This window comes from Neocloeon triangulifer, unplaced genomic scaffold (assembly GCF_031216515.1).
Source record: "Neocloeon triangulifer isolate White Clay Creek 2 clone unplaced genomic scaffold, ASM3121651v1 ptg000001l, whole genome shotgun sequence".
Classification (NCBI taxonomy): Eukaryota; Metazoa; Arthropoda; class Insecta; order Ephemeroptera; family Baetidae; genus Neocloeon; species Neocloeon triangulifer.
This window is the reverse complement of record NW_026775544.1, coordinates 7,636,303-7,654,233: the sequence shown is the minus strand read 5'-3', so window position 1 is coordinate 7,654,233 and position 17,931 is coordinate 7,636,303. Positions and strand designations below refer to the sequence as shown.

The following is a 17,931-nucleotide window of genomic DNA, read 5'->3' as shown; positions in this document are numbered from 1 at the left end:
GGTGTAAAAGAAACATACATGTTATGAGAAAGGGACTATGGCGTGTTTACTTTTGTCAGATCATAAGGAAAAGGTTCATTGTGGTTATGCGCTGTGCGTACACTTTTTTTGAAAGTGCAATGTCTGATTAGAATTCAAGTCAAGTTGGCACTTTCCGCTCCAGATTTAGGTTGTTGATATTAAATTTTGCTAATTGTCACATGGACTTGGACACGGTAGACGAGTGAGAGTGGAGGAAAATATAAAAGTAATGTGTGGTGGGTGCCAAAGCAGCGCATTATTTATTGTTTCTCTGGCAGTCTTCGAAGCAATTACACGGTATCAACATGCCTTCGGCAGTAAATTACTCTTATCCCGTGACAGTGACTCTTGTGATCATTGCCTTCGTCTTACTATCAACACATGCATTGCCTCAATTTTCAGGTGAGCAATATTCCGTATTAGAAAAACACAAAAGAAAAATTCTCATTTACTATTTCATGAAGATCTAGACAAAACTCTAAATTTAATGTTTTAGCAAACTCGAAAAAATCAATATCACGTTTTTTTATTGTAAAATTTGCAAAATTCTTAATTATATCCCAAATTTTTAAGAATGCTTGTTAAAAATGCACCTTAAAAGTTTAAATTTTTAATGCATAAATAAGTGCATTTAATGACATTATAGTCTAATTAAACAGGTCATTAGAAACTTTCAGATTTCGCTAACTTGTCACACGTCGCGAGTCAGTTTGCACAAACGGTGCATGTCATGATTAATGATGTATATTTATTATCAATGACAGCTTACCACCTCGCAATACACAACAAAAAAGAAAATTAAAAGCTCTTCTTAGATAACATAGCGGAATTCCATTAGCTTGTCGTGAAGTGCTAATATTTCTGAGAAAAATGTCTGGTGAACCCGTCTCTCGACTTTTTACTTCACTTCTATTTACATATTTTTTTGTTATTAAATAGGAATTTATTCAGACGATGCAGAAGGTCTGGAAAACGCTAATTTGCCAGAAGGAGAGGCGCAAGAAGAAATACTCGAGAACAGGGATCTCCGAGACTGCTTTACAACAGATTTAGAGTGCCCCAATGAAAACGTCACCTTTCACTTGTACACCAGGTAAAGTCATCTACTGACTCCAAAGTACAAGAAAAAAAACATGATTAACGCTTAATTACCTTTCAGAAGTAACCCTGAGACCCCATATGACTTAAAATTGGATGACAAGAGCATAAGAAATGCTCCGTTTGTGAAAGATAGGCCTATCAAAATTTTAATTCATGGTTTCACTGGCAACAAAGACTTTTCACCAAACACAGAAATCAGGCCAGGTACTTTTTTGCAACAAATAAACGTATATTTATGCGGTGCATTTGATGTTAATAAACGGATTATCTCTTTGATTAAAATCATAATTGTGAAGAATAAACGATAATACTAATTATAATAATTAACAGGCTTGCACTGAATCAACAGTTGGATTTTTAAATATCTTTTAATAGTATCGAATTTTCTTTAGCTTTGTTGGAGCATGGAGATTACAACGTTATATCCGTTGATTGGGGGAAACTGGCTGCATCTCCTTGTTACTTACAGGCCACCTATAATGTAGAAGCATCTGGCAAATGCACGGCGCAATTGATTGAAGTGCTAGTGCGTAATTATCATGTACCCCTCAAGTCCATTCACGTGATTGGATTTAGTCTTGGAGCACAAGCGTCAGGCCAGGTGGCGAAGTATCTCAAAGAAAACAACGTTGGGAAATTGCGGAGGATAACTGGTTACCTAATTCAAAATTGTTTCCTCATTAAAAAATTTAAAGACGTGCTTTCTTCATTGATTTAGGATTGGATCCAGCAATGCCCCTATTTGCCACATTGCATAGGTCGTCAGTTTTGGACAGAAGCGACGCGCATTTTGTTGACGTCATTCATACTAATGCGGGAAATAAAGGTAAAATATAATTTTTACAAGCACAAATAAAATAGAATTCGAGCGAATAATTTAAAATTAGGAAAACTCGGTCCGAATGGTCACGTAGACTTTTACGTTAATGGAGGAACGGTCCAACCAGGGTGTGCTGGACCAGAAGTCTATGGTAACTTTCTAACTTGATTTAGTATGCTTTCAATTTAATTTGTAACCCAAGACCCGGCAAGCTGTGCTCACGCAAGGGCGCCGATTTATTACGCCGAATCTATCGGCACCAGTATTGGCTTTTGGGGCAAGGAGTGTCGAAGTTGGCTGGCTTTCCGATCTAACCTGTGCGACTGGTCCACAGACAGCATAGCTCTCATGGGTGAAAACGCCGACTCGAGGTAGAATGACATTAAATTTTGGCAATTTTTACATATTCAGTATAATTTATAGAAAGCATGGGCAGTTTTTTCTGGATTCGCAATCTCATTCACCATTTGCTATGGGTATTGAAAATATGTATGGAAAAAACTACTCGCCAAGAAATGCAAACGCAACTTTAAAATAAAATTTTTTATATTGTTGGAGGAATAAATTAAATATTTTCAGATCTGTTTCTTTCATTTTATTATAAAAAACTTAGAAAAATATGAGGTTTTTTTGTATTTTGTGGTAACTTAAGGTGAGCATTTGTATGTACACAATTATAGCAAAATTAAGAGCTGGTGCGTTTTACAACTTTGGTATAGACAAAAATACAGCCTGACATTTGAGAGTTAATGGCTCCGTCTTCTGTACTTCCGTCCATGTTGAACAAAGTGATTGTTGTTCGTGGCATAACCAAAGTCGTACTGGCCAGGAGCGTTCTGTAACAATAAGAAGAATTATTTTATTTTATTTTTATAGTAAAAATAATCAAAATTTTAATAAATATGCAACCTGCCACGCTAGCATGCCGAGCCGGTTGCATAAAACTGAAAATTTATGCTTACATTTTGCCACTCTTGTCCTTTGCTTTCTTCGATGCTTTTGAAGTAAGCTTCATCGGCCAGTTTGCTCTGCTGGAAGTTTACCAAGGGAAGGGACTGCTCGTGCTGAACTTGAGGCTCGTAGGTGTTGGCGTGAACGATTTGCTGCTGTTCTGTGTGAACGTTGTGACTAGTTTCGGCTGCTTGAGGAGTAATGTGGAGGGATTTGTAGCGAGAAAAAGAAGTGCCAGATGCATCTGCGCCAGAATTGTGGTTGACGACAATGTTAAAGTTGCCTTGATCATTTGATTCTGATTTAAAATTATTGAATTCCGGCACGTTAATCAAAAATTGAGAGGCTTCAAGATTTGGGTTAGCCGCAATATTTTTCAAAGATTGAGCGGCAAAGTTCCAGCCCTGAAGGTTTGCGCCGTAGAAAATTTCAGGAGGGAAAGCAGGGGCCTCAGGCTGCTCAGCCGCGGGAGCTGAGGGTGGAATTTCAGGTGCAGGGTGAGACGCGGCAGGCTCGGCTGGGGGAGCAGGGTGCTCATAGGCAATAGTAGTAGGTGGTTCTGGGGCTGCAGTCGTGGTAACAGGAGCGGCAGTTGTGGTAACAGTGGCGGCAGTGGTTGTGGTTGGTGGCAGCGTCGGCGCTTCGGTGATGACCACAACAGGTGTGGCGGTCGAAGGTGGTTCTGGAGCGGCAGTGGCCACAACTTCTGGGGCCGGGGCGGCAGGAGCAGCAGCTGGAAGATTCTGGCTGAGCAGAGCCTGCAGGAAGTTGAGAGCGTTTGAGTTGAAAAGATTTCCGGCCAAACTCTGGGCAGGCAGGGACTGCTGGCTAGATCCCAAGTTCAGGAAGCCGCCGTGCGTGATGATCGGCTGGACGGCGATGATTCCTTGAGGAAAACCCTGGCTGGGCTGAATGCTGAGTACTTGGGGCTGAAGAGCAGCAGGGGCGGGAGCAGCAGCTGGGATGATCTCAGGAGCAACAACGATCATGGGCACTTCCGGGGCGGGAGGTGCAGGAGCGGGAACCTCCGGGACTTCAGGGATCTCAACGGCCGGGGCTGCAGTAGTGGTTGGGGCTGCTGTGGTTGTGGGGGCAGCAGTGGTTGTAGGTGCAGCAGTGGTGGTCGGAGCGGCAGTGGTTGTGATTATGGGTGGCAAGGTAGTGGGCGCCTGAGTTGTTACAGGAGCAACAGGGTATTTAGGAATAGGTGCAGAAGGCACAAAGGGAGCCGGGGGAGCCACAGGTGGCCGCTGAACCTCGTTCAGAACAACGTTTCCATTTGTCGTGTAGTAGGGGATGAAGCCTCGTTGGGTTTTGATGGTTGGTGACACGCCAAGGTATTGCGAGTGGCGCAGGTTTTGGGTCAGGACGAACTGCCGGCTGTCAGGGTATCGCAGAAGGTGTTGCCTTCGCACATGAACCGTGGCAGCGGGCCCAGAGTTCAAGGGGAATAAGAACGATGAGCATGGTGAAATGAAGAGGAAAAGGATAGCTGAAGCCACCTGAAAAGATAAATTTACAAATATAATAATTAATAATGTTTGAAATTGTATTTTTTAAGTGTTAACGAAAAAAAATATAAGCCATAGAAGTTTCAGATATATTCCAATAACTCGATTGATTAAAACAATTTTTAAAATGCAAATGACTAATCTTCTAAATTAAACTTATTAAATCTCACTTACAAAAAATTAATAAAATGAATTGTTGAAATAAGTTCAAGTAAAATTCTAAATAGTAAAAACATAAGAATTATTTTTCTTCTTCAAATTTTTAGATTTCATTAAATTTTGTTTAAAAAATATTTACAGTAAAGCCAAGAAAACACTGCAAAGTATAACTGTATATTTAGCGTGCATGTAAATAAAGCGAATTGCAAACTGACCTTTACTTTGCTAGGCCGGAGCTCCATCGTGATTGTCGACCAGGTGAAAAGTACAAGAAAAACCACCACATTTCTCCTATTTATAAAGAGTGCTCAGGAAGTGGTGACACTTGCGAAGTGGTAGTATTCAACGTGATTTGATCTCCCACGACCCCACCTCTACAGGATGAAATTGTTCTAAATTTAGCACTCGTTGGAAAACGAGTAGCCCCTTGCTCAGTTAATTATTCTTCACGGAACTTTCTTCTTTCCCCTAAAACGCGACAAGATTCGATATTCTCTCCAAATGAATTCAACAGGCGGGGAGCTCACATGCATTTTTTTTCTTTACGACATACACTCCTACCCAACCCAGAGTACATAGGAGCTCGTGTGTACTCAAATGCTATAGCCAATAGGAGTCGCGTTACACCGTGCTTTGTAATTGATCCGCAATTTAGCAAGCCTCTCAATATATCCAATTAGTTGAATTCAAGGCACAAGTAAATAAAGCTTTTTTTATGGTACGTCTCGCTAGTTGCTGCAGGAACCAGTTTAATGTATTTTAGGGAAATCTCTCTGCCAGGCATTCAAGTACACACTACGACGCCTGCTGGTCCGGTCTTTTTTTATCTGAATAGATCTTTTAAATAAATTTTCAAATATTCTTAAGTCAATGCGAGTCATGCAAAGTAGCCTCTTGTGCTAATGCTTTGCTCCGGGCTATTTGCTCTGTAGATTGCGTGAGTGGGATATTTAATTGATCAATCTCCCATTTCCTTGATTTTCTTTGCTAAATAGTAAAAAGTAAACTGCAAATCAAATTACTCATTACTGAAAAAAGTTTTAACACTTGTTAATAAAAATTCGGTGTAGTTTTTTAATGCCTAATATTATTGGGTTAATTAACTTTTTTATTGTGGATAGGGCACAGCTCCCCCATGTAGGTTAATAATGATTACAAAAATGAGTAGTTTCAAGTTTACAGTAATATTAATTTGAGTGGCGTTGAGTTCAATTTCATTTGTCAAACTGAAATCACTAATTCACGTTGCTTTCTAGAGGTCAGTAAATAGTACTAGCGCAGAAAACAGACAGCTGACTTATTGATTGGTTGATTGATTTACTATTTCACATTCCACTTAAGGAGGGTCGCTTTAATAAGAAACATGTGCTCTTGATTAAGGTCTGTCTAGCCAACAAGATTTGCCGCCTGCTAGCAACTACTCGTGAGTTTTCTGCAGTGAGAAAGTTTGTCCATTTTCTTGGCATCTAGATATGATCTTATTAAATGAATTAAAATTCAAAGAAAGCGCGAAGTTCATAAAAGGCGAATCATGTTCATATTCAGCCATGTTATTGCAGATCCAAATAAGCAATTTAAAAGCCCCCGTGGTTACGTTAAAATATGTTAGTTTTGGTGAAGTAGGATGTTTTATTTACAATGAAAATTAATAAAATCTGTTTGGAAAATAAAACATTTTTTACAACAATATTTAATTACGATAAAAGCTTTTGCAATTTTTAGTAACCAACAAACGCGCAGAGTCATGACTACAGTGGTAAAAAATGAGCAACTAGCGGCAAGGTATATTTTTTTATATATTTAAATAACAGATATATAATTAATTAAGACATTTTTTGCACCAAAATATTAAAAATGCCTCATTAGGGCAGGCACCGGCGAGATTCAAACTAACAATCTCAAATTTACTAGACAGGAGCTTTAACCAACGAAGCCACTGCGCCGTTGTGTGGAAATTGCCAAAAATGTAATCTTGTTGCAAAGCGCATTCAAACTTAAAATTTTAATTGCACTCGGAAGATACTTTGAAATTTAATCTTTTCAATGCATTGTTTATTTTTCACTAATCAGTTTATTTATTTATTCTCCATTCGATACAGTCATGTCATGAATACAGCAAAAAAAAAAACTATACAGAAAAAGCTGAAAATACATTTTAAAAGAGACATACTGTTAATAAGGGGTGAAGGGTGAATTGAGAAATGGCTTTTCGCTAGCAAACAACTTGCTAAAGCACAGGACCCTCTCCTTCGAAAGAGAGCGTACCGGCCGCTAGAGCCATCAAAAAAAAGGGGGGGGGGGAAAATATTACTACACACTAAAATTTTGCCACAAGTACGCCTTGCACAGAGATGGAAACTGTGCCGCGGTACTACCCTTTACTCAGGATAAGAAATTACAAAATGTGAAGTAAAGTAACAAAACCTCTAGCTAAAAAAATAACTTTAGTAGCAAAGTGTCTTTATTGATTGTATCAGAAGGCAATTACTGCCCAGGTACATCATACATACTTTAACTTTAAAACGCGGGGGAGAAGTCTGCGCTGAAATTGACCGTAAATGAATTAACGTGTATCAAGAAATAATCACTCAAAAAATTCTGCTGCCACACAAGGCTTTTGCAAATGAATCAAGTAGTATGTAAGAAGACGCAAGGAAATTTTGCTTGGGGATCAATTTGCAACACGAAAGCTCCAGCAGGCCCCTAATAAATTTGTCCTACCCATGCATGTTTTATTATTTAGCACGCAAGAGTGATGTGTGTGGTCAACGGCGCCCACGTCATAAGTGGAAAATTTTGAAGCTTCATTTAACTCAATTATGCTGACACTTAAATTACATTAACAAGCACCTCTGGACTTGAAAGCGAGCGAAAGTTAAAGATCGCGAGCAAATTATACAAAAATTATGAATGATTTACAAACTTTTTAACTATTGTACCCTCCTAAATATGCTAATCAGTCAATTTCCAATCAGTCTTGTAATATTATATTAGCAATAGCATAAATAGTTATGATCCTAAAATATTTTTAATTTCAATAAGCAATTTTATGGAAATTCCAGGTTATTTTTAATCGAATGCTATAAATTATAGTCGGGTCATAATATAGTGCCAATAGTCATGCACGAATGAAGATAATACGCATAAATTTATTTACATATCAACAGATTTATTAAGATATAAAATTTCCATTTGGATCTCAGCCAACTGCTGTGAAATATATGTGGTCAATTAGCAAGCTTGATAAATAGAGTGAAAATTCTTTAGCTGCCAACCTGGGAGGCTCGCTTTATTTAAAATAACACTTATATCATTTTTTCAGTGGCAATAAACGCCTCAATAACCATAAAATGAACTGCGTGATGCGAAAGAAAACGGAAGTCGGCAGTAGGTACTTTGCCTGCAAAGATTCAGTATTTAAGTTCAGGAAAATGCTTTCACATCGCTGCTTGGCGACATTTTTTGTAGCTTGTTAAAGGAAAAGCAATAAATAAAGCGCACGAGTACTCCAGTAAGCGAGACAATCTGGTTTTCACCCTTGCTTTTATTTTGCAAACCAGTTCTCTACATCCAAAGAAGCATTCCTGCGAAGAGTGCGTGTGCAGCTAGTGAGTCAACAATGTTTAGTCTGAACTAAGTGAAGAATAAGTATTTTTTTTTTGTCATTGTTCTTGAGCCACGTCTAGTTATGGGAGAAAGCTGAAATTTTATCTTGCATTCAACATTTGATACTTTTAAATCTGTTCTTCTTTTCCCATCCATGCTTCTCTCATTTGATTTGATTGATTATTTATATTTAATGAATTAAAAAAAAAAAATTACAAATTTTCTTCGCTAAAAACTAAACTAAATACTTATTTTGCAAATGACTAATGGTTCCGCAAATTTTTTTTTTTTAAATCAAAATGTGCAAAACAAGTACTACTTTTTTTATTTTGAAAGCTTTCTCTTCGATTAAGAAAAAATTATTTTATGTTCCTGTTAGAGTGGTCTTGTTATCCACAATGCTCGGAGACGGTGTGGTCAATGGTTCGTCGGTCTGCTGGACTCTGAACTGAAGCAAGATGATAAGACTGCTCAGTAAATTCCCCAGCATCTGCAAAGCGATCGCTTTCAGAATAACGATCTGAAATTTATAGGTGGGCGAAAAACGTACATTGGTCAGCCAACTGCGGTTGATACAAACGAAGCCGCCAATGTCAACGACGTGAGGCGCGGCGACGGCCACGTCCAAAAAAGTCGACATCTGCAAAAGTGAAATCCACCTTTCAGCACAAGATGAAAATAAAATTAAAAAATATATGTGCTCTCGCCAGTAAACTGATACACGTATTTAAAAGGAGGTGCTGAAAGCTGAACACACTTAATGTATGAACTTTCGAACCTCTCGCCTCACTGCCTCCGCCGTCTCGATGGACGGTATTAGGAAAAAAGGGTCCCATTGAATGTCTTCAAACTGGAAATAAGAATGGTTCAACTTTTCAAACCGGCTTTTTGTTTTGTAATTTGAGTTGGCTTTATGTCACGGACACACAAGGGCTTTATTTCGAGTTCATTAACAAAACAAAATTTAACCTTTGTAGTGCAATAGTGCGCTGCGTTTGCCATCAGCCAAAGCTCCACCAAGAAAAGGATCGTTCCGATCAGGCGCATATTTTGGTTTGTGGACCAGGGTTGTCTGAGTCCGTTTAAAAGTCCGTACAAATTGAGGGTGAGCATCAAAAAGACGTGCAACGCGTGGTAAGTGAAGGTCATGGTGCTCACGTCATTGTTCGACTGAAGTGCCTTTGAAAGATCGAGCCAAAGTGCGCGGTACTCCCTAACTAAGTACTCTTGCATTGCAGAATCTTTTTCTACCCTTCATATGCAGTAAATTTGATTTTAATTAATTATTATTTACAAATAAAATTAATTTCTTTATAGCTACTTAAGGATTATTTTTTTATTTAATACATACTTTTGAAATTTGTTCTTGAGACTTGAAATGAGTCGCTCTGCAGTTTTTCCCAAAATCATTAGCGGTGTGCACCATAAAAAGTCCATCCCAATTGTCACGACATAAGTCGACCATGAAAGGAGTAGTGTTAATATGTTCATGTTCATTATTTCATGCATGCTACAAGTTCATTGAATATTTATATAGTGTCGCTTTTAACGAAGCTTTACCTTAAATAGTAATAAAGCACAATGCACGCGCTGAAAACAGGAATCCCCGTAGCGATGTAAGGCGTGTACTTCTCCCATTCCAAAACTATAACTTCTCCGGTCATGCGAAAGAAATTCATCTACAAAGGAAAACGGCGGAGTTTTTTTTTTATGGAACAAGAACTAATATTTGCTCACGTGAAATTTAAAAGTCGCTTTGAAAAAGTTGCTGACTCTGCGAAATGGCAGCCAAATTATGAATGGAACAAGAGCCACCTTGGCATAGCTGACCAATGTTCCCATGTTATCAACTGAATTATCCAGCGTGCCTGAGTAAGAAAAATTGAGCATTTTTTTAAATTTAATTAATGACGCAACAAATATGAATAAATTTTAACTAATCTCGAACCTGAAAAGTTGAGGCTCTTTGGCGCTTCTTGATAAACGGCGTACAGAACGATACAGTAGAACGCAATAGAGTAAACCACGACGAATTTCTTCAAATTACCATAATTAAAAAATGTGTAGCAAGTTTGAATACTTAATTTACATTAGCTGTCACATCACCCCTAGGATTTAAATCGTACGGCACGCAGCCCAGGGCTCTCAACAAGGTGTAAAATGGTCGGTTTGCCTGTGTTAGAGAGGGAATGTCGTCCTTATAGAAAGTAGCCTTTGGCGAGAAAAAAGTGGAAGTTATTTAATATTAATTAAAATGCGCATAAGAGTGGGATTTAAAACACCAATTCAAACTGAATTTCAACTTTTTATACCTGGGGTGTTTTGAGACTCGGCGCAATCTTGTCGTCATCTTTGGGTGGTTTGAAAGTTTTCGTGAAAAGCACGTCGTCATTTGCATACACGCGGTCCATTAAAATCCGCCGAAGATATGCGTCGGTTTGTTCGGAAAACCCGATATTGTTTTCACCGTTGTTCGGGCGACTCGCCATTGTAAAATAATATATTATTCTAACCAGGGTGCTTGCAAGTGACTGAAAGAGACAATATTTTGTTGACACTCCAGTGACCCTCTTGTAAGTTGCGCAAGGCGAATAATCATCATTAATTTTATTTCAAGAGGACGCGATCGAATCTTTTTTAATATCAATTTCATCAATTTCTTAGCGCAGTCCAGTGGCGACCTTGCACACACGCCAGAAGCATTACTGTGAAGTTGATGTATGACATATGAAGCACATATTGAGTGCAATGAAAAATTGTTCACCTGTAAAAATTTACGAAAAATATTTGACCGCTGCAGTAAATTACTAGCAGATAGATAGATAAATATAATATTACATAAAATTTTAATTATTTAATGATTTATAAACTTTTTTCTCTAGGAAAACAATTTTGAACATTTTTTTTTTTCGTAAAAAAAGGTTTGAAAATTTATTTTTCTATGGAATAAATAATTCAATGATGAATAAACAAACTTAATGCATAATAGGTACATGGCCGTGAGGGGAACTATTATTACGTAACTTTTTACAGCTTCCTTAATAAATATTCTATTTATAAATAGAAATTACACACTTCCTGCTTGTGGCTAGATTTCAAGTAGCCAAAAATAAAATAAATCTATTGGAGGGGATAATTTATGTATTCACGCTTTTTCATGCAGGCGCACCCGAGCGCACCGTTAGATTCCATTACTGGAAGCTCCCCTCCATATACAATAATAAAACAAGCGGCGACCGCGTTAAAATGAAATCACAGTGGTGCTGAGCCTTAACAAAGATAGGATTGTGGAAGAGAACGTTACTTTTAACTGATTTCGGCATGGAGACGCTTGTAACAATAGGGCAAGGCACCCTCCAGGGCAAAGTCCTTCAAACTAGGCATGGAAGACCCATCTGGGCTTTCCAAGGCATCCCTTATGCAGCTCCTCCAACCGGAGATCTGCGATTCCAGGTCAATTAGTAATTATATTTGAAATTCAAAATGTTCGTGCGAGTTTTATTTTTGCACCTCGATGTAATGAAATTTCAAATAATTTGCCCAAAGGATCCAAAAAAGCCTCCAACCTGGACTGGCACTCGGCCTGCTAAAAAGGAAGGCAATGACTGCATTCAAAAACATTATTTCAAAGGAGAATTTGTCGGCTCTGAAGACTGTCTTTACCTCAATGTGTACACGCCAGAAGCGGTGAAAATAATTCAAAATTTTAAATTATTTGGATAACGCGCAACGCGCATGAATTATTTATGAGAAGAAATTGCTCGTGTTTTTATATAAAGTTGCTCCGATTATAACATATAACTTTAATTTTTGGCAATAAAAATTTCAGAGCACAAATAGGGAAGCCAAGTTGCCCGTTATGGTATACATCCATGGTGGCGGCTTTTTTGCCGGTTCAGGAAGCACTGAAATGTATGGACCTGAATTTCTCCTGGATCATGATATTGTTTTGGTGACTTTGAACTTCAGACTGAGCACTTTAGGTATTATTATATTAGCATAGAGTTTCTAATGATTACTAAAAAAAATGATTTTTCCTTTTTTTTTAATTTTATGGTAATAATTTTTTAGGTTTTTTGAATTTGGGAACCACGGACGTGCTCGGTAATTTTGGCCTGAAAGACCAAGTTGCAGCTCTTAAGTGGGTCAAAAGCAACATAGCAGCTTTTGGTGGGGACCCAGACTGCGTTACTGTGTTCGGAGAAAGTGCAGGGGGCGCCAGCGTACACTACTTGCTGATTTCGCCCTTAGCTAAAGGTATAATTAAATTATAACATCATGATGTGCTAAATTGCATTTATTAGCAAATTTCTATAGGACTATTTCACCGTGCAATATTACAGAGCGGTTCTGCTTTCAATCCCTGGGCTTTTCGTTCTCTTGAAGAATCTGTAGAATTAAGTCAAGAAATTTGTGAAAAACTTATTGGAGAGCCCTGCTTGGATCCAAGCTCACTTTTGAAATTAAAAGAAGTCTCCGCCCAACGGTGCGCCGAGGAAGGAAAAAATCTCAAGATGAAATATAAACTCCAGGCTGAATTATTACCTTCAGTCGAGCGTCAGAATTCAGAGAGTGCATTTTTGACAAAATGCCCCAAAAATTTGAAAGTGGCAAATGTACCAATAATGATTGGCGTGACTACGCATGAGGGAATGCTAGAGTTGGAAGGTAAATTTTTTTTTCTGAATTCCTAACTTTACAAATGATTTCGACTTTTTCCAGCTGGTGCAGATTTGGAAAAGAGATACAAAGACAATTTTGCGCATTTCGTGCCCTACCGTGAACTAAATATCGCCCCGAATTCGCCGCAATGCAGGGAGACGTGGCGAAAAATTGACAAATTCTATGACGACATTTCTAATGGGGATTTCACTGAAAAATATATCCACGTCAGTATAAGACAGAATAGATTGAGATTTAATTTTACTTTTAAATTACATTTTTAGATCAATTCTGATATTGATTTCGTTTGCGGAGTTGACGATTTAGTGCAAAATACGGTAAAGGACCCTGAAAGAGGTGAGCCGGTGTTTTACTATCAGTTTTCCTACGACGGAAATTTGGGATTTTACAAGAAAAAGGCAAAAATAGAGCGGAAAGGTAGATAAATACAAGTCTATTATATGTTATTTAATGATTGTGGTAAAATCCTTGTAGGAACTTGCCATACTGACGAACTCTCATATTTGTTCACGCGTCAGATGACTCCTTGGAGCGACGTTGGGACACAAGAAGACTTTCAAGTTATTGATAATATGACAGAGCTGTGGACAAATTTTGCAAAATTTGGGTAATGCAACATTTTATTTTTAAACAATTCATAAAATAATTTATAAAATATTTTTTATTACTTTTAGTCCTAAAAACCCTTTAAATAAAATTATCTTTTTACATGTTATAAAAAATAAAAAATAATAATTTCAGGAATCCAACACCTTATCCTGTTCAGGGCGAGAAGTGGAACGCAGTATCAAAAAATAGCGATGGCAAGGAAAGTGTCATGACTCAATACTTAGAAATTGGTGCCATCTTGAGGATGCATCCCGAGAACATGTTCAAAGAAAGAATGCACTTCTGGCGAAAATTGCTAGGGAATGAGTAGACGTTGGAATTCAAAATATCCCGAGGCTATTTTTAAGTAATAAAACCGAGCGAGAGAGAAAAAAGGAATTATGAAATAAAGTCATAAAAATTGTATTTTAATTATTCACCAAGCAACCAATGTCAAGGATAACAAATACTTTAGCAAACGGTTGCGAATGCAATAAAAAAAAATTTTATAGTTTGTGTAAAATAATTTGCTTTGAATCTTCCTCAGAGGTTAAATATTAAAAATAAATTTATCCCTAACAGAATATTTTTGTTTGTAATACAGCAAAAGCCAAAATTAAAACGGACACGTCGAACATTTTTTATCTTTCCCATCAGTTATAGTCGTATCTGAAATTAGTGATAAGGCGCTCGTAAAATTATAAAATACATGAAGCGCGAGAAATATTCCCCTCTTTAATTGTAAGGAAGCTATCAAATAGCATTTCAGTGCTCAGCCGGGAGCTCCAACTCACTCCATTGAGAAAGGTCTGCTCAGTGTGCTCTAGACCAAAGGCCATGCGAGTTGTTGTGATAGTGACATGCCTCGTGCTGGGGTCGTGCGGGGCCTCCAGAGACCCAAAGGTCACTATCAAACAGGGCAGCCTCGTCGGGAAGACCATGACATCGCGGGGTGGAAACAAAATTTTTGCATTCCAGGGAATCCCCTATGCCGCACCACCAGTGGGAGATTTGAGGTTCCAGGTAAATTTTAATTTTTCAATTTACTCTGAAGTTACTTAATATTAATATTGATATAAATGGATGAATACATAATATTTAATATTTCTTCTTGAAACGACTTTGAAAATAATTTAACTCTCAGAAGGACTTCTTATCGGTTATCGGCCGAACCATAATTTTAAAAATACACAGAAAGATAAGAAAACAAAATCAAAAAACAAATTATCATGCTGTTGCCGTGAAGACAAAATATTAAGTAAAACCCTCCATATTAAAATTTAAGGTAAAAATCTACAGTTTGATTGAAGGAATTAAGCTACTATAATGTTTGTATGAAAGGCCGTCAATGAAATTCGCTAGTGACATTTCTAGGAAATTGAATAAATGACCTTCAAACAGGTTTCATATTTTTATTTTCTCATTGCTTTATTTCTCAATGAAACACATAATAATATATTGATTTCCGCTGTGGCTCAAGGAATGAAATTTATATGTAGATTTGTGTAGATTTATGGTAACACATTTTAAGCTTGGATTTAAATTCTTTTATTCTCCCACAAGTCATCATTTATTTTTATTTTTTTTTCTGAGACTCTATAGCCATAAAAATATTTTCCATTATAGTGTATCATTCTATATTGCTGTAAACAATTGAAAATACCAAAATATTAATCAATATAATTGTAGGTGAAAAACACAATTAAATTTAAATGTTCATGATAATTACTATTTGATGGTTATAAATTGAAGAAATGATTAGAAAAAAAAAACCGTTTAATAATAAGTGTGCGCAATTCTCAAAATTAGCTTTAAAATTCCAGGAACCGAAGGAAGCCCCGAGCTGGACGGGCGATCGGATGGCAAAGAGAGAGGGCAATGATTGTACCCAGCGGCACTTTGTGCTGCCGCAGTTTACTGGGACTGAAGACTGCCTCTACCTAAATGTTTACACGCCCAAGGTGAGCACCTCTAACGATCAAACTGAAACCACAAGAGCCAATTTTCAATGTAATATTTTTCACTCAAGACCGACGCAGAAGGTCTTCCAGTTATGTTTTGGGTTCACGGCGGAGGATTTTCTTCTGGATCGGGAGGCACGGAATTGTTTGGCCCCGAGTTTTTGCTAGACCATGGCATTGTCCTTGTCACAATAAATTACAGACTGGGAATGCTCGGTGAGGATTAGCGCGTGATAGAAATCCACTGTTGTGTCACAGCAATTAATACAAATCATTTTTAAATTAAATGTGAAGGTTTCCTGAACCTTGGTATTCCTGAGTTTCCTGGAAATTACGGACTAAAGGATCAAGTGGCGGCTTTAAAGTGGGTTCAAAACAACGTAGCTTCTTTCGGAGGCAATCCTAATTCCGTGACAATTTTCGGGGAAAGCGCTGGAGGCGCTAGTATCCATTATTTACTCATTTCTCCACTGACAAAAGGTATGGATCATGTGTGTTTGGCATCTAATAATTTGTTTTCTTTCACTTTTTTTATAATTCAAAATTTTTTGGCTAAGAAATTTAATTTTGAAATATGCATAAATAATAATTTGCATGAAAACAAAAAATTTAAATTTTTTTTTTTATAATTTTTTTTAACAACTTTTGATGCAGGATTGTTTCACCGTGCCATCATTCAAAGCGGCTCTGTGTTCAATCCCTGGGCAAGTCTACCAGACGCCGAAAGGATAGGCCTTGAATCTGTCAAAAATTTAGGCTGTGACCAGGAAAATCTGAGCGACCTTTCCGATTGTCTACGGAAGATTAGTGCTAAAAGTTTTTCCGAGGAAGGAGTCGCGATGAAAGCAAGAGAGCGCCGTATCGTAGAATTCACGCCGAGCGTCGAGCCAGAGGGAACTGAAAACGCATTTTTACCACGCCATCCAAGCGAACTGCCCATGGCCGACGTGCCTGTAATTACTGGTCTTACTACGCATGAAGGAATGCTGCAGTTCGTGCGTAATGATTTTGTTTTCAACAATTAACTGCTTGTGTGACTAATTTCTTTTGTTGTAGTTAAAAGGCCGCTGGATGTAGAAAAGGAATTTGGTGAAAACAAAGACTTTTACGTAATGAAGGAGTTGGGGCTTCTCGAGAATTCGCCGCTGTGGCTCAAAATATGGGAGAAAATTGAGAAGTATTATAAAAGTCTTCCAGGTGATGCAATGGAGCAGTATCTGCTGGTAAGTATTTCAAAATATATTATTTTAATTTTTTTATTATTTATTAATTATTTAATTTTCGCAGCTTGCTTCTGATGTTGATTTTGCGGTTGGAGTCGACAGAACTTTGCGAAAAGCAGTGGCTTCGGATAGAAAAAGTCCGATTTTCCTCTACGAATTCACGCACGACGGCACATTAGGTTTGCTAAAAATTATGGCTCAGATAAAACGACCAGGTAAATTATTTGAATTTAGAATTAAATTGAATTGCGTTGATTATAATATTTTCTTAGGAACTTGCCATGCTGATGAGCTGGGATACCTTTTCACTCAGGGCATGTTAGCTGGTTGGAAAAAAGCACCGCCGAGGGATAAGAAAGCTATCGATGTTATGACCAAATTGTGGACAAACTTTGCAAAGACTGGGCAAGTTAACCTGAATTTTCAGAAAACTGCAAATACTTATTAATTCTCATTCAGAAATCCAACTCCCGATGATTCATTGGGCGCACTTTGGTTGCCAGTGGAAAAAACAAGTTCCAACCCTGAAGAGCTCAAAACCCGTCATTTGAACTTGAGTGAAAATCTGGTCATGAAAGAGGAAAGCCTTAATGAGGATAGAATGCGATTATGGTCCAGTATTTATCAGGAAAGCAAAAGAGCGCGCAAAGAAGAGCTCTGATGCAAAAATAATGATTAGTGTACATTATTAAATGTGAAAAAAAAAATGTAAAAAGGCTGCTTAAATAAGAGCTATCGAGTAATATTTATTTTGGTGAGCAGGATTGCTAATTAAATTAAAAATATTACAAACGTGTTGCTTCATTATGCTGAAAAAAGACTCATTCCGCGCCCACTGAAAATTCATCATTCCAAGCGCTTTACTTATTTGCTCAACATCTATAGTCTAGCTCATCGTCCTTGTGAATGAAAACTAGCAAATAGTAATATAACTCATTCATACAAAAAAAAACTACGCTGACTTTTAATTTTCATTTTTGGTAGCACCCGAAACTCTTTGAAGAAAATTATAACGCAAAAAGGAGCGTACATAAAAATTGGCACTGTTTGCTTAACGAAAATAAACATATGATTATTTAGAGACCAAACTTGCCACATTACAACAAAATGCTTACATCATAGTGACTGGTAAAAATAAAATAAAAAATGACTAAAAATGCAAATAAATATTTGCTATTTGCAATATAATATTGATAAACAACAGAACGAATAGTAAAAATGTTTTTGCATAAAATTTAATTTGCAAAATTAAATTTTTTGTGCTCACATCGACCATTAATTTGTCAATAATAATTACATAAAAAACT

General features: G+C 37.4%; 5 protein-coding genes and 1 long non-coding RNA gene across 6 annotated transcripts; 4 read left to right on the top strand and 2 right to left on the bottom strand.

Moving 5' to 3' along the window:
• Positions 1–240: 240 nt before the first annotated feature.
• Positions 241–2,524, top strand: LOC132205898 (pancreatic triacylglycerol lipase-like). The gene is made up of 8 exons (XM_059635271.1): positions 241–423; positions 961–1,114; positions 1,181–1,326; positions 1,515–1,775; positions 1,841–1,948; positions 2,010–2,093; positions 2,145–2,313; positions 2,366–2,524. Exons 1-8 carry the CDS (start codon positions 327–329, stop codon positions 2,478–2,480), a joined length of 1,134 nt encoding a protein of 377 aa, XP_059491254.1. The 5' UTR covers positions 241–326; the 3' UTR covers positions 2,481–2,524.
• LOC132205890 (mucin-2-like) lies at positions 2,523–4,917 on the bottom strand. The gene is made up of 3 exons (XM_059635259.1): positions 4,779–4,917; positions 2,905–4,395; positions 2,523–2,778 (listed from the first exon to the last, which is right to left on the bottom strand). The coding sequence occupies exons 1-3, from the start codon at positions 4,803–4,805 to the stop codon at positions 2,689–2,691; spliced, it is 1,608 nt and encodes a 535-aa protein (XP_059491242.1). The 5' UTR covers positions 4,806–4,917; the 3' UTR covers positions 2,523–2,688.
• A 2,887-nt stretch (positions 4,918–7,804) lies between these two features.
• LOC132194718 (gustatory and odorant receptor 24) lies at positions 7,805–10,702 on the bottom strand. Its single transcript, XM_059616178.1, has 10 exons — positions 10,482–10,702; positions 10,259–10,381; positions 10,118–10,205; positions 9,907–10,037; positions 9,730–9,848; positions 9,521–9,679; positions 9,139–9,421; positions 8,948–9,019; positions 8,720–8,809; positions 7,805–8,659 (listed from the first exon to the last, which is right to left on the bottom strand). Exons 1-10 carry the CDS (start codon positions 10,656–10,658, stop codon positions 8,534–8,536), a joined length of 1,368 nt encoding a protein of 455 aa, XP_059472161.1. The 5' UTR covers positions 10,659–10,702; the 3' UTR covers positions 7,805–8,533.
• LOC132194725 (uncharacterized) lies at positions 8,073–9,053 on the top strand. Its single transcript, XR_009441572.1, has 2 exons — positions 8,073–8,643; positions 8,703–9,053. It is a non-coding gene; the product is annotated as an uncharacterized LOC132194725 (long non-coding RNA).
• A 720-nt stretch (positions 10,703–11,422) lies between the features above and the next one.
• Positions 11,423–14,016, top strand: LOC132192893 (juvenile hormone esterase-like). The gene is made up of 9 exons (XM_059613530.1): positions 11,423–11,622; positions 11,716–11,856; positions 11,999–12,152; positions 12,241–12,426; positions 12,487–12,837; positions 12,892–13,058; positions 13,116–13,269; positions 13,327–13,459; positions 13,594–14,016. The coding sequence occupies exons 1-9, from the start codon at positions 11,491–11,493 to the stop codon at positions 13,769–13,771; spliced, it is 1,596 nt and encodes a 531-aa protein (XP_059469513.1). The 5' UTR covers positions 11,423–11,490; the 3' UTR covers positions 13,772–14,016.
• A 148-nt stretch (positions 14,017–14,164) lies between these two features.
• On the top strand, positions 14,165–17,579 carry LOC132204536 (esterase FE4-like). The gene is made up of 9 exons (XM_059634118.1): positions 14,165–14,463; positions 15,264–15,401; positions 15,470–15,617; positions 15,696–15,881; positions 16,056–16,400; positions 16,458–16,624; positions 16,689–16,839; positions 16,897–17,029; positions 17,084–17,579. Exons 1-9 carry the CDS (start codon positions 14,278–14,280, stop codon positions 17,283–17,285), a joined length of 1,656 nt encoding a protein of 551 aa, XP_059490101.1. The 5' UTR covers positions 14,165–14,277; the 3' UTR covers positions 17,286–17,579.
• The last annotated feature ends 352 nt before the right edge of the window (positions 17,580–17,931 follow it).